This window comes from Vidua macroura, chromosome Z (genome assembly GCF_024509145.1).
Source record: "Vidua macroura isolate BioBank_ID:100142 chromosome Z, ASM2450914v1, whole genome shotgun sequence".
Lineage (NCBI taxonomy): Eukaryota > Metazoa > Chordata > Aves > Passeriformes > Viduidae > Vidua > Vidua macroura.
In genome coordinates this window covers 69,945,153-69,960,981 of record NC_071611.1, presented here as the reverse complement: position 1 = coordinate 69,960,981, position 15,829 = coordinate 69,945,153, and the positions used below count along the sequence as shown (strand labels likewise).

Genomic DNA, 15,829 nt, shown 5'->3' with positions numbered 1-15,829 from the left:
ATTGCCCTGGGCAACCTTTCCTGGTGATTGACAACACTTCTGGTGAAGAAAGTTTCCCAGGATCAAATCTAAACTTTCTTGTATCTCAACTTGAGGCCATTTTCTCTCATCCTGTTTCTTGTTACTTGGAAGAAGAGGCCAATCCCCACCTGGCTTCAGCCTCTTCTCAGGGAATTGTAGAGAGCAGAAAAGCCTCTCCTGAGCTGTCTTTTCTCCAGGATAAACACCCTCAGCCCCCTCAGCTGCTCCCCATCAGACTTGTGCTCCAGACCCTTCCCCACCTCCAGTGCCCTTCTCTGGACACACTCCAGAGCACCTCAGTGTCCTTCTTGTAGAGAGGGGCCCAGAACTGAACACAGAATTTGAGGTGATACCTGACTAGCTCTACATCTTCAGTGAAGCTTCCTAAATGTAGCAGTCATATTAGTGTTAATTACATAGGTAACAATTGGTTGTTGATGAAAGAGGGCAAAACTAGTGTATGAAGACATTCTAAACAAAACTAAAGTATCTTAAAAGTAAGAAACAGCTGAAAAAGCAGTGATGGTGCATATGGATTACTTTGTCTGAATGTTGCTTTTTTTTTAATGCTATGGAAATGCCATAATAGTTTATCAGTCACATCACTAGGTAATATCGACTGTTGCTGCTATTTTTCAGATTGCTTTTCTAATACAAGCCTAAGCATTTCTTCAGTATGTTATAGACTAATTTTGACTTTACTACCACCATCTGAAGTCGAATAATTTCTTCCTTCTCTTTTTGGACCTCTCTTTGAAATAATAGCTTTCAAACTGTGGTCCTCAAGAATGTGAGAAGTAGCTGCTGGACTGGTATTAAACACACAGGGCTTTTGCAGATGTATTGAGGCTTTGCATTGGTTTGTTTGTGCACATTTCTAGCAGTTCACTGCACAGCTAAAATGTTACAGATGTGCACATGGAAAGCAGTCTACTATGTTCAATGACAGCTTTTTTACTGTTATAATTTATTTAGGGGAAAAAAGAAAGAAAAATAACTAAAGGGGAAACATAATGTGCCAGAGAATAATATTCCAGGGCTATAATGAGTTTTAATAAAGATGTTAATATTCTATCTTATCAAACATTCATGTATTCATATATTCTTGTGGACTATACAAATACTTCAACATGTATATGTGTACAAATCCTTTCTTGTTTCACTTTTTAAATTTTTGTTCTTTTGTCTTCTCTTCATTTCTTTCAAAATGTGTTATATTTCCTATATTCCTACATTTCTTTCAAAATGTGTTCTATTTTCATCCTTTCAAAATGTGTTATATATATTTACTTTCCATTCTGCCTATCCCTTTCAAATATAGCTGCCTTTTGATAACATAATCCACAGTGTCTTGAAGTGCACAGTAATTTTTTCATTCTGTTCAGTGCTGTTCTGTCTAGCCGTTGCTCTGAGTTCCCAGGCATACCACTATACAAGATTACACAACCCTAATCCTGTTGCATGAACCTCAGTTTTCCAGTCTTCACTTACCATATTGCAAGAAGACTGAGTAAGGAGAGTGAGTATGAACTGTCTAGATTAGTGAAATAAATATGTGATTCTTATGAATAAAAACCTTATTTATGAATAATAACCTCTCTTAAAGGAGAGAACAGTAAATACTATGTCAATATCTTAAATGGCATTGGGGTTTTTTCTAGGAGTTAAAAAGTACTGTATGATCATTGAAGTACATGAACAGTCTGTCTGGTGTAACACCTCATGCTCTGTGGTTTATTTGGGTGCATTGCCTGTTATATTTTGTGAATGTATTGCCTTTTACTTGTTGTGTGTTCTGGTGAACAGTCAAATATCTAACCTTGTTGGGTATGGAACTGTTATACATCAGGAGTTATATAATGAAATTCTAAACTTCCAATAGCTATTTTCTTCCACTTATAGATTGTCTACATAAAACTCTTTTTTTGTAAACACTTTTTATCTTGTAGTAAGTATTTATTTGGCTCTTTTGTCTCAATTTGATTTGATTTTATGTACTAAAATTGTATCTATTGTACTCTACTTGCTGCTAAGCTTATCAAAACTTAGGAGTTGTTACACTGAATCATGATTTTAGTAGTTATTGTTCTACCATCACACAGTGTGAAATTCTTTAGTGCGTGACAGAAGTAACATGCTGTCATGCATTAATTAGATGTTCTTCATCCTTCAGTCTTTTAATCTTTTTGATGTGTACCCTTTCAAATTGATGAATTTAGGACTCCTCTTTAAAAAGGCAAAATGCATAATTCTGTTATTCTTGAGCTTAGGACGTGTGTTTTCAACATTTTCTGTCTTTGGCAGAATGAGTACAGACCTCTGTCACCTCTGTCATCCTTTGTCTCAGCAAGTATTTGCAGACCATCGAGCAGGCTTTTCAAAGTCACTATTTATTAATCAGAAGAATACAGTAGCTAGATTCCTTAGGAGAGAAAGACAAAGCTAAATGTACAAAAGGGTGTGTTCCCACATCATTTAGGATTACTTTCTGTCATTCTCCAAAGAGGCGCGCTCTAATCTTGCCTGATCTCGCAATTGAACAGGCTAAACCGTTAAATTCCCTCTCTGGGAAAGCGTCTTTAGTCTCTAGCCCCTTTTCTACAATCCCATGTGACTAAGAGCTAAAGTGAAATTCTTCTTTTTTGACAACCAGCACCTCTACATTCTGAATTTTTATTTCTTCTGTGAAATTTGGACTTGACAAACGTAACTCATTCACCAGACTGTTAATAAGTGATTGTAATATTTTGAATTATTTAGGTGTACGTATCACATATGTACAGTTACATATGTACAATGTACATGTTATTGTCTAATAGCCTAAAATTGTATATTAATTAATGTATCTTTATTAAGTGTTACAAAGTGATTTTTCTGACTTCTACCTGTTTATCATCTTAAACTGTTCCAGTAAAACATTAAGTGATCTTTACATCTCCATATTTGATGTTCTGTGTTCTGTGACTGTATCTATAACTCCTGGAGTACTCTAAGGAATAGCTTTTTAGAACCATTCACAGAAGTTTAGGAGAAGTGCATACACCAGTTATCCAAACAATTCAGAATTTTAAAACAGGTTGGTTCTTTCCTATCTCTCTAGGTTAATACATTGCATGTATCTCAGATCATTCAGGTTTACAGATCTGGCTTTATGCTGTTCTTCAATAGTGGCTGTTGTATCTGAATACTACTAAGCTTCTGCATACAACAGCAGCTTGGAGTTACAGCTCTCAGAGTTTAGGTATGTGTTGTTTAAATAAGCCCAAGACACATTATTTGTTTTGAAAAGACAGTATTTAAATTTCCTTGTTCCTGATTAAAAGGGTTCAGTTAATTTTTGGTGTCTTCGTTAATGTGACAAAAAAAACGTTTTTGTCTGTAGACTGGAAGAAGTCATTTTAAGAGTGCATAGCACCTCTTCTCAATACTCTTCTGATGTAAAAAAAAAGAAATTTACATATCCATGTCCACAGAGTCAGGTTTCTAATGACAGAAAGGCAATCAGGTTGACAAGGCTTGGTTTGCACTTGCTACATCAGTGCTGCGTGTTCCCAGTCGTCTTTCTGTCTTTAAGATGTGACTTCCAGGAAAATTGGTGTCATGATTTTCTTGGATTACTGCCTTCCATTGATAATTAGACTATGTGTGTGACAATGATGGAAATTACTTCAGCATAAAATAATGCAAAGAAAATGAGTTATGTTTTAGTGTCCCCAGGAAAATGAAAATTGAGCTGGTATATAACACCTTGGTCCATAGGGGCTATTTTAGCTTAAGACCTAGGGGTTAAAAGCAGCAACTCCAACCACTTTTGCAATCCATTTCTGAAATGGTTATTTTTTAATATTTTTATAAGAGGTCTGCAACCAGGACAGAAGTAACTATGCTGCATACCTTTCAGTTTGTAGTACTACGGTCTTTTTGAATCCTTGTTTTGAAGATTTCGGAGGGGGGATGCTTTGTTTTCACTTGTTTTTTGTTGTTGGTATGCACTGAGTAAAAGATACTGAAATGGCTGAAAAGTCATAGAGCTTACATTTGGGATTAATAGATTTAATTTAGACTGCAGATGTATTTATGATTAATTCATTGCTGTCAATGTTGGATTTTTTCTTGAGAGAAATACATATAAAACACAACAAACCATTTTCCATGACTATCCATAGGTTAGCTTTGTTCTTAGTATGGACTTCTGGAGAAACAGGTGCTTGATAGTTGTAACATTTAAGATAATTTTGAAAGATCATTCTTTTCTATATTTTCAATTTTAATTTCTAGTTCAGGGCAAAGCTTTGCTTATATTGTAGGACAACAAGTAGTAACCTTTGTACAAATGTTTATGATTTGTACATATTTTTAGTCGCATTAAATAGCCAAGATGAATAAGTTAATCAAGCAATAAGATAAATTTTACTTGGGAAGTCATAGCTCTCTAAGTGCCATGTGTTTCATGGAGGATAAAAGTTGATTAGCAGTTGCCTGTTTTCTTTGTATCAGTTAATTAAGTTGGCATTGAGTACAGCAATGTATATTGTACCAACTTAATGGTAACTATGGTTACTATGGTTACCACAACCAGATCATAGCCAAGTAAAAATAAATATACCATTTATTTTTGTGACTCTGAAAGAAAAAATATTTACCTGTATGAAATGTGCTTTATATAGAAAATAATTTTGGGGGTTTTTTTTGTTTGTTTGGTTTTTTTGGTTTGGTTTGGGTTTTGTTTGTTTGTTTGTTTGTTTGTTTGTTAGTTTTGGGGTTTTGTGTGGTTTTTTTTTTTTGTTTGGTTGGTTTTGGGGTTTTTTTTGTTTGTTTGTTTTGTTTTGTTTTTTGTCTTTTTGGGTTTTTTTTGCATGAGAGGTGTCTCTGTCATCTTCCGTCTCACATGAGGTCTTTTCAGTCCTTGGGACTTCTTCCTCTAGGCGTTTTCCTTATGGTTCTTTAGGTACGAAATACGTTAAACAATGAGATTTTATCTTCAAAATTTAAACCAAAAATACATAAATTTATGTGTTACCATTTCCAAACAGCTTGGGTTTTTTGAAACTTACAGTAGTATCGCTACTGGAGTGGTTTTCCACCACACTCCCAAATTAAGGTCAAAATATTATTTCAGAGAGAAGAGATCGAACCAGATTTTCTAAACTCTTAGAGGAAAAAAGGGTTGCTCAAGGGGTACAGTCTGTCTCCTTTTCATTTCATTGAGGCATCTGGTTAGATTGGTTTCCTGTTGTGGTCATGCCACCCTATCTTTCTGCGTTTTGTTGCAGTCCCATCCTTCATTCTCAAGAAATGTTGCCCAAGCCACTTATGCACAAAGGTTCAACAGTAAAATTATCACAGGAGATCTCAAGCAGCCTGAGGCAGATGAAGACAGTAAGGAAAAAACTAAATACACCAAGTGTGTTAAAATGCAGGTTGACCATGCTGAGAAGTGATACAGTATTCCACTGGGAAAACTTTTGAGGTTGGGCAGCTTTGCTTCTAAATTTCTCTAGGATTTATGAAAGATTAAATATTTACTTGTTCACATACCTTTCTGGGCACTGTGTTTTGTGAGCCCTTGCTATAAATATTAAAATACCTGTAGTGTAAAATATTTTCTAAATGAGCACTGACCAATCTCCCTTTTGCATCACTTCAGTACCATAGGGAAAAGATTTGCTTGCTCTATAGGTCTATTACCTGGATGTATTGTATGGGAATTTAGTCAGGGAATAAAGATTGACAGCAATAAGATGACAGCAGTGAAGTTCAGGGCTATGCCCTCTGTTTATGTTTTCACTTTAATTTCAAGGGAACTGCAATGAAAACCAGGAATGTACTTAAGTGCATGACTGTAAATGGAGTTGGCTGAGATTCCTGGTAGAATGCCAGTTTTTGTAAAGATCTGTCTGTCTTGCTTTGCTATTTCCTGGTGACACTGAAATGTAGCTGTTATGAGAGGTCTTGATTATAAAGAAATTAAAAATGATGCCATACTGCCTGTCAGCTGGATGTGTAAAAGCCTGAGCAGAATTAGAGTTTTTACCAGGAAACCAGCACAAACTGGAGTTTTGGACTGATACATCCATGGTAGCCTTTTTTTGTTACAAAATGAACTACAGTGCTCAATGCATTATTTATGTCAGGATATGATGAAGAAACATTAATTTAGTCATCAAACCCTTACAATTTCAAAACAAAAATAAATGAATCGCATAAAAAGTTGTCTCACTCAGACTTTCATTTGAGGCATAAGCAATATGTATTGTGAGCTATGATTCCTCTGCTGGGTGAGCAAGGTAGCGAAGCAGTGATTTCTTCCACTGCTGTGCATGGTTGCAGCAGCTAAACACCTTTTGACACATGGAAATGGAAATAGGCGTGTACTGCCTCTCTGCACATGGCAGATTAGCTAAACTGCAGGATTCAGGAATTTGCATGGCAGACAACCACCAACCTCATCAGTGCAGGGGCTAAACATGCACAGTTAGTATCATGGGCAAAATGATGGAGCTTTTTTCTCGTGGCAGCAAGATTTGCTCTGGAGAATAAAATTCTGTTGCCCTAATTTAAGTTTTTATAGGCATGCATTTGTAAAGAAAGAGCCTTTTCTATGTATAAGCAATATTTAAGCTATACTGTAGGGAGTGTTACAAACATATATAACTTAAGGGTTCTATTTGTAAATATAATAATATATTAAAATCAGATGGCAGTGTATTGTCTATATTCAACAGTATTTTACAATTTTCAAGTGTTTGTCTAATTGCATGCTAATTTTAAAGTTCTTTACCACAAATCACTTTAAATGAAATATCAAAATAATTTTGGTGACTGTTAAAACTTTGGTGAATTCAGATGTTTATAATTGGATGATTTTCAACTTTGTCTTTTGTTTCTAATTGAATAGAACAACATAAATAAAAGATAGAAAAGACTTTTTAGGTTGCCTATTTTTGGTTTATCTTGTAGAATATTTTCTTCTCTCTCCAGAGCTTTGTCCACTCATATTTTAAATAACTCAGGCAAATGAGAGTAACTCTGTAACGCCAACAACAGCAGAAGATTATTTCAAAATCCACTAAGCTGATCTGTTCCACCGTATTTTTAACACCTGAATGTATTGGTTTCTTTGCTAATTTTATTTTTATTGCATCTGCTTATTGCAGTTTTAACTCTCATAAACTTCTGAAGTTTTTTTATAAATTAGGCTCCCCAGGAGGCAGTAGATAACTGTCAAAGCCACTTTAATGGCCTTTGGCTATATAATAAATTAAAAGATAATACAGTATGTTCTTTTGTATAATTTATGTTTTATATAGGTATTAATAGATAAATATTAATTATATATATATATTACATAACGTATAGATATAAAAATATAATGGAAAGTTCTGTAAGAAGACTGTTTCTTGGTAATCCTTGGTTGACCAAGTGATTTCTCCTCTATCTAAAACCCTTAGAGAGATTGGAAATTTTTAATTCTAATTTTTGCACATTTAAGTGCTTTTGACATTAATGAAAAAAAGAAAGAAAGAAAGAAATGCAAAAATTATTTTTGCATGAATTCATATATGTCTGTACTGCACTGGTAAGGATGATATCAATCATAATTAATTTTTAAAAGCTTTTTTGTCCAGGCTTCACTGAAGGCTGACCAAATGCAGTGCCTTTTACATTTGCATTTTAGGTAATAACAGGAAGAAAACAGAAACACAATTAAGCCTTACAGAGGTTTATTTTCAGTTAAATTGAAATAGGATTTATTGATTAATGAAGCACTCTACAGTGTAGTAGGTCCATGTCATTAAAAAATATTTTTAGTTGGACATAATTGTGTTCTATACACCAGATTTCCAAAAAGTTGTATTTGGTAATATTATGCAAAACCTGGGGTATTTTTTTTCCAGACATAAAAATTACTTCAAATTAAATTAAGAGTAGCCCAAATATCAATTGCTTATAGCAAAGACATTTTTATTTTTTCTCTTGTAGCAACCTTAGACTTGATGCCAACACCCACACAGCAGTCACTGGGTTCAGAACAGAGACCTTCCCTCTGACAGACATTTCTGTCTATAGCAGCAGATGCATTTACATGTGTCAGTTTAATTTAATCAGTTTAAAATAAAGTGAGGTTAAATTACAATTTGCTCTTAGTGGTAGTGCACTATGGGCAGAATTTGTCTGGTTTTCTCAATTATTCCAGCTGATCATCCAGAAGATGTTTCCCTTTTCTACAAACCTGGTCCTTTCAACTTCAATAGCCAAGTACCATTACAACCGAAAAAACAGTTTTGCTTGATACAGCTCAAGGCTGTAGGGGTGATTTTCCAATTCCAGTTGGAGTCATTACACTTTATCTTCTGCAGAGTAGGAGCTGTACATCAGTTGATTTCCATTCCACAAACCTAGCACTGGAAAAAGAAATATGGTATGTTGCTTTTGCCAAAATAAATGGGACTATAAAAAGGAGAAAAAATAATTGGATGCCTTTTTAAATATTCAAAAAAAAGAGAGTTTCATATGTCAAAGCCAACATCTTCTAACTACTCGGAGTGTTTTTGTGTATCCTTCTCTACTTAATTCCAGTGTGTCAGGTTCTTCCCTTTGATCGCTGACCATGTTTTTAAGCCCGGCTGTCATTAGTGTTGAAACACACTTTTGATTATTCACTGCTGATTGTGCTACAAGTTCTCAAGTCACAGAATTCAAACTTAGTTTTGTAAGCATTTTGCTGCATGTTTCCTTGTTAAATTACTGCTCAGCTTTTGAAGAATAGCAGTGTATTCTGATTATTGTGGGCAAATGCACAGAGGAAGAAAAGCTGTTGAGCAATGCAAACATTTTCTTAGCTGAAACTTGTGGCTTAAAGTGTTTTGCTCATACAAGCAGGAGACATGTATGTACACAGTAAAAGAACTTGAGGATGAAATAGCCAAGCTCCTAGCTTCACTGTGTAATTCTTCACTTAAACCTGCCTGACTACCACAGGATTGCCGTGCAGAAGTATTTTAAAAAAAAAATGTTTCAGGGAAGATCAGAAAAATATTAACTGATAAATCTGGCGTCTGTATAAGGCGAGTTAGTTACTATATGGAAAGTTAGTGAACATGTGAATAAATGCAACATATCCAGGAAGAATTTACACAGCTTTTGTTAAGAGAGATTGTACTTCAGTACTTTGGAGAAGTCAAGAAGCAATAAAGGAGACCTGGTTGATACAGTCTGTTGGGATTTCCAGGAAGCATTTCCCAGAAGGGAAGGTGATTTTTGAAAGAGGAAAGAATCCTGAACTGCAGGATTCCATGCCACAGGATGTTATAGATGTTATGTCTGTGGGCTACAAGACTGATCAAATGAACTTACGAGAGTACAGAGGCATAAAGTTTAGAAAAACCCTGGCCACATTTTTCATGTGAAGAAAGTGTTCTGGAAAACTATTGTTACATTTTCACTGGTTCTCATGGCCTTTCTTTATCTCCCACTGCTGAATGCTGATAGAAACTTCATAGTGTGTCTATTCTCTAACCCAGAGTGTTCTTGTACAGGTGCAGTTCCACACATGGAAATTTCCAGAAAATATGGTCACTGGAGTTTTCAAATGGCATACCTTGGTGTTTGATAGATGAACTGTAGTATATGACTTCAGTATAACGTTGTATGCTCTTGTCAAAATACCTGGTTTTCCAGAGAGATGTCTGCTAATCTGGGGACAGATTTTGTCAGTGTGTTCTGATGGTCTTGTGGCACTTCCATGAAAGTATTCTCTGTTGATTTTCTTCTCTTTGTCAGTTTTACAAGAAGCACTGAAAATAGGAAAACAGTGGCAAAATATTCAAATGAACTTACATTATTCTAGTGTAGAATAAATAGGCTTTCAGTATTTTTGCACTACTTCAAGTCTATAACATTTTGTGTGGAGGTACAATAATGCATAATTACTATAGTTTTTCCTGTTGAAAAATATATTCAGAAAATTTCTGACTATCCATATCTTTTATTATAGTGATATTTTCAAAGGTGTCTAAAAAAAGTACAAAGTTTATTTTCTGCTATATATATATTTATGTTTTGCAAAATTAGGACTTCTTTTCAAGAGATGTAGAGGAAAGAGACCAGGAAATTTTTATTGTCCTACAAATATCAGTGAAACCATAAAGAAACTATATAGGTGCTTTTATCGTACATTCAATATGTCAGTAACAAAATTCAGTTAATATTTTGGAAAACTGCTGCAAGAAAGAAATTATGCACTACTTCCCCTTCCACAACTTCTGAGAATGTTTCTGGCATCTTTTGGCTTATTTTGTTTGATAATCAAGTCCAGCTAGATATTTATAAATAATCCAAATACCCTCACTGCTGTACACCAGCAATACAGCTCTTTCAAGAACCACTGGAAGGTGAGGTGGGTTCTTTTTCTCTTCCTCTAGATCTCATTTACATGCTGATTAGCTAAGATCAATATCAATCGATTAGCTAAGATCGATTGTATATCAAGAGCTACCAGGTCTTTGTAATTCCTCTTTTATTTTTCTTTTTCCTGACATTTGGGAATGTAGCATGAACAGAACAGCCCCATAGCTGTTGAAAAATCATCTCTTTAAAGATACACACATTACTTGGAATAAGTCATTCCTTCATCTTCCTTTTCAACAGCTGCCTTATAACTGGAGTTAAAAACTGTGTGAACATCCTACCCCGTGATTATATGCAGGTGGCTGACTTCTACACCAGAAACCTTGGCCTTTTTTCTTAGACTGAGATTTTAGCTGCTAAAATTTCTGTTAATAAATCCCAGCTTGAATTCCTGAGTCCATATTTCTGAAAAGTGCTATAGTCTATGGCAACCAGGGTGCCAGTGATTTTTATAATCTGTGTCATTGTCATATCATGACAAAACCTTCCCAGCCAGTTCAGATCCCTTGTCTTTCTCCTACATAGCTTTTTTTAGCCCATTCAGAAGTTCCAGATCCTCTTTCTTTTCCTTCAATAAAGGTTCAAATTTTTCTTTTAATTCCTTATGATATTTTTAATTCTTCCTTTATTTTTACTGGAAAAGTGTTCGTGAACAAAAAGTGAAAGTCAGACATACCATTGTTATTACATCACCAACATGAACAATAAGAAAAAATGCATTTTTAGAATATAATTATAGAATGTATGGCATGAGATTTCCTGCAGGGTTTTCTAAAACTATGTTTTATTGACTAACAAAATGTCCTGTTAATCTCAGTGCTGTCTATGCAGTATTATTTTCCTGGAAAAAAAAGTGTTAGTAGTATAAAGTCAGTTATTTTCTCTGAAAAATGCAATAGAATTGGTTTTATTTTGCACTTACTTCAATTTTATTAATTGATCCTTCTTCTGAAAAAAGTAATAAAAATAATTTTATAGGTTATGTCTGCTAATTGGTCTATTTATCTTGATTGGTAGAAAAATATATAGGAAAATATGTTTATCTGTGTGTTTGTGTGTGTTTGGACATGTACGTACTTCCAATTTGAAGAGACAGCTTTCACATTCTTGAGAATTATGAAATATAATGTCATTTACAAAGTGCATGAGAACTGCTTCTCAAAACTCAATTTCAGCATTATTCAGTGTGTGCATGGAGCTGAGGTTGCCATCTGCAGAGCTGTGTATTTCATGCCTTTCATGTATTTCCAGCTCTGATAGCCATTGGGAGGTACAGCATGACCATAGAGACGGTGGATGTTGGATGGTGCAAAGAGATCACAGACCGTGGAGCCACCCAGATCGCTCAGCGCAGCAAATCCCTCCGATACTTGGGACTGATGAGATGTGATCAGGTAAGGAGCCTTTGCCTGAGCTAGTGCCTGATTCTGAGTGTGATAGTGTTCCTGTGTGTGTGAGGGAGGCAGCAGGATTTATGTTCTTCTGAACAAAAAAGTTCAGTATTCACTACTGTAGCAACTGTTCTGGTGTGCTGTGTTCACACAGGCAGCTCAAAAGACACACAGAGGATTAGAAGGAGCATTATAAGTGTTTGCTGATGTAGATTTTCAAAATACACCTGTAGGTTACACTCACAGCCTGAGATGCTCACAAAAGTTTTTTGTAAAATCTATCCTCTGATAGTTTTTGAATATTTTTGTCTGAAAGTGGTTGGCATGTCATGTCATAACTGTGACAGACTACTTTTTTTCTTAAAAAGAAAGGAAAAAAAATCTTCAGTGTTATTTCAAGACTGATTTAGCATAATGCTAAAAAGAGAAAAAAATATTGAGTTTCTTACTATGTAGCTTTTATACTTGGAGAATAGTAAGAATGTCTATAAGTTTTAGCACTTTATCATTAGAAGAAAAAAGGAGAAGGCATTCCATCTGCACTTCACCATGTATATAGCCTTCAGAAATTGTGTTCCTGTTTAGAAGAGAGATCAAGAGGCCTGGGAACACACTAGAAATAGCTAAAGAAAAATCATCAGAGATCCAGAATCTCTGACCTTGAGTCTTCACATAACCCTGCAGGAATTGTTTATTTTCCAGTCATCATCAACAAAATGTCTGACTTGTGATGCCCGTCATAAGCATCTCTCAGGCTTGTGGATTTCTGATTGGATGCACTCTATGGAAAAACAGGTTTTAGTCTAACAAACTTCATGCTCCAAACCAATACCTTGCATCCTTCGCAGTGCACTGTAGAAGACAGTGACAAAATACAGTATTTCAAATGGCAAGGAATAATAATGTTCAGGTCAGTGGTAAAATTAGAAATTGCATTTTGCAAAGCCAGCCTTAGGCAATTTCTAGTTTGCAAGGAGGTTGAGCACTTTGGAAGAATTGCTCTGTCTATCAAAGCTGAGTTCACTCTGATCTCCTAAACATTAGTGTTTTATAAGAGCCAACAGACAAAAAGAGTGTGTGAATCTCTTTGATGGATTGTGCTAAGATTATGCACTTAGAGAATGTTAAAAGGGTAACTTGACCTTGGGAATTAGATCTGACCCAGAATCATCTAACCAGTTCTGCACATGTATTTATTAATTTAGCTAATACTGAACAATCAACAAGGATCTAATAAGTGCGATAATTTTATCCTGTCTTTAACTGCTATAGAAAATCAATGATCTTGATGTTGAAAACAAGCTTTACTGCCTCATAAGTTAAACTATATGTCGTTTTTGTAGACATGTACTACAGTCTGTATTCCTCTAATTGCTGGTAAATGCTTTTCTAGTTCTTTAGAGGAGTATACAACATCTTTTGTGTTATGGAAGTCAACTGCTAAAAGGAAAAAAAAATAATACTTAAGAAAGCTTCAGGGAAGATAGAAAAGCATTGTTGACTCTGTGTCTCTGAGTGTGTGTGTGCACATCTGCAAGTATTCAAAGTATGGTAGCTAAAAGATGTTAAGAAATTCGTAAACACTGTTACAGCAAACAGTGTAGTAGTGGGACTACCACTGGGAATTATTTTCTTGTTTGCAAAGCCTTGATGGGAAGAATAGCTCCACAGACAGAATGAAGTAAGTATCCTTGACTTAAGGGATTTTTGGCAGCTAGAAGATGCCAACTCCCTTTTTCCACTGCAAACGAACAGAGAAATTACTGAACAAAATTGTGTTCTCAACTGTCTCTCCCCAGTATCATGCAGAACTAATTTTTTCCAGTGGCTGCTCTATTAAATTAAAAATGTCAGTGTCCAGCACATCATTAAAGAGAATTCTTGGGTGGTGCAGAAGGGTTTATTTACACTCCCAGTTGGCCAAAATTCTTGTCTTTGTACTGTTGTCAGCTTGCAGTGAAGAGGTTTGAAGATTTGTCTCATCTAACCAAGCTTCCTTTTCTGAGGTACTGACTGCTATGCTCATGCCAGGTAGCTTTTATGCCTTTCTAAGAATTCCCAGGCATTTGGAAGGGAAGTACTTAAACACAGTTACATAAGGAACATATGTAAGTAGACTTCAAATGGGTACCACTAAAACACTCTTTATGAGCCAGGCTTTTTGGAATTTCTTTGATATGCACTTGACATAAATTAGAGGCGTCAAGGGTCCTCCCCAGAAAGATCAAGAGAGGCTGTGAGCCTGGGTAAAGGCAGTCTCTGTTTTATGCCATTGATTATCCAAGTGCCTCCAGGCAATGTGTTTCAGTAGATGCAAAGCATTATTGATCCACACCATGAAAATAATCAAATTATTCATTTTTCATCAAACTGCTGTTGCCGTGACCTTTCTTTTTTTATCATTTTTCCTACCATCTAACATGCACACCACAGGAGCAATATGGTCTTTGCCTTAAAATAGATGACATTATATTGAGAAATATCATTAAAAAATCCTGGCTTTACTATGAGGTCATCATAATGAGAGCATATATTTCAGTTGAAACTTTTCTGTATCAGATAAGATACATCTGAGAAACTATCATCCAGACCTCCTGAAGTGGGAAAGTAATCTAGAGTAGACTTTAAATGCTTTTAAATACCTATGTTCTGGACAACAGAATTCCCCACTTGTCTGCATACCAACATGAAGAGGTACTTGAAGCAGCTAGGCACCTTCTCCCTTCTGATCTCTCTGTATCGACTGTGCAAATAAATTTTTGTGTACATCTGTACGTCTCTACAGGCACCAGGCAGCACTCAGGACTTCACAAGTCATGTGTTCCATAGAAAGAAAATGTTGCCATTCCGCGTCTCCATTTCTTTTGAAAGCAGTAACAGCTAAAATCAGTAGTTATTTGAGGCCTAAGCAAGACATTTTAGAGGTTTGTCATTGGAGAAGGCACAAAAGAGAAGGCATTTCTATTTTGCATTCTGGCATTCCTGCCTGTGTTTGCGCGGTGCCGTGCTTCCAGGGGCAGTGAGCCAGGCTTTGTTCCTTCTTGTCACCTCTTCACAGTGCTCTGGGAGCAGGGTGCAACCACAAACTCCCCATTCCTCTGCACAGAGGACTGCTGTGCTGCTGGGGGCTGCGGCCCAAGGTTGTTTTTTAGGACTTGGCTGTGTGGGAGTACTTGGCGGGTTGGTGCTGCTTGAGAGCACAGCAGCTCTTGGTTTGTCACGCCAGAAAACACCAAGAAAAGCGTAACAAGGGGTTATATTAAATTCACTTCAGGTTAGTTCCCCACAGCAGAATGAGAACATGACTGTCCGTTCTTCCAACCAAATTTTAATTGTAACTCTGTATTTTTTATCACAGCTTAGGAAAGGGGATATTTTAAATATAATTGAACCTTTCCTTTAATTACTTTAAGTACCTCGAGAAAGGTGTGGATAGTTACAGGATGCTTTCTTTCCTCCCTCAAACACTGACATCAGAATTCCTAAGAGCTTTTCTTGCATCCTAAGGGCATAAAATGATGCCTGCTTCAAAATAACAGATCTAAATGCACATTTCAAGCTTTTCTTTCTGAACACAGTGTACTGTACATTCCTATCATTAAACTGACCTAAATCCTATTTACTTCTTCTAGTTAATTAATTAATTATTTTGGTATATTTTGTATTTCATATTTTAAAAAATGGAGTAAAAGGGTGCTGTTCTCTATACTATTTATTTCTATTTATATCATTTGAAAGATGTCTTTATAGCACTTCTTTCTTGTGCTCTCACAAGAAGTGAAACAGTTTTAAATAGTGGCAGCTTGAAATCTTTACCCTTGGGGAAAATGGCTGGATATCAACTAGGAAATAGGGACTAAAATTTTTTTTTTTCTTCTGGGTGATAGCTTGACTGGTTGAACAATATGTCACAATAATCTTCCTGCAACTTTTCTCACGCACAATTTTCATATTTCAAGATCCTTTTCCTATAACTATGGTGCAATTTGTAGCGGTTATCAACAGTG

The 15,829-nt window shown here is 35.7% G+C and overlaps 1 protein-coding gene across 2 annotated transcripts in view; it reads left to right on the top strand.

The window, feature by feature from the left end:
* FBXL17 (F-box and leucine rich repeat protein 17) overlaps nucleotides 1–15,829 on the top strand; it is a 278,048-nt gene that overhangs the window by 248,603 nt on the left and 13,616 nt on the right. The window contains exon 8 of one of the 2 annotated variants that reach the window (XM_054003150.1): nucleotides 11,683–11,825. In XM_054003150.1, coding sequence (XP_053859125.1) covers nucleotides 11,683–11,825 — 143 coding nt within the window. Of the gene's footprint in view, nucleotides 1–5,294; nucleotides 5,474–11,682; nucleotides 11,826–15,829 lie in introns of those variants that run through there. The other variant, XM_054003151.1, reaches the window with a different exon arrangement.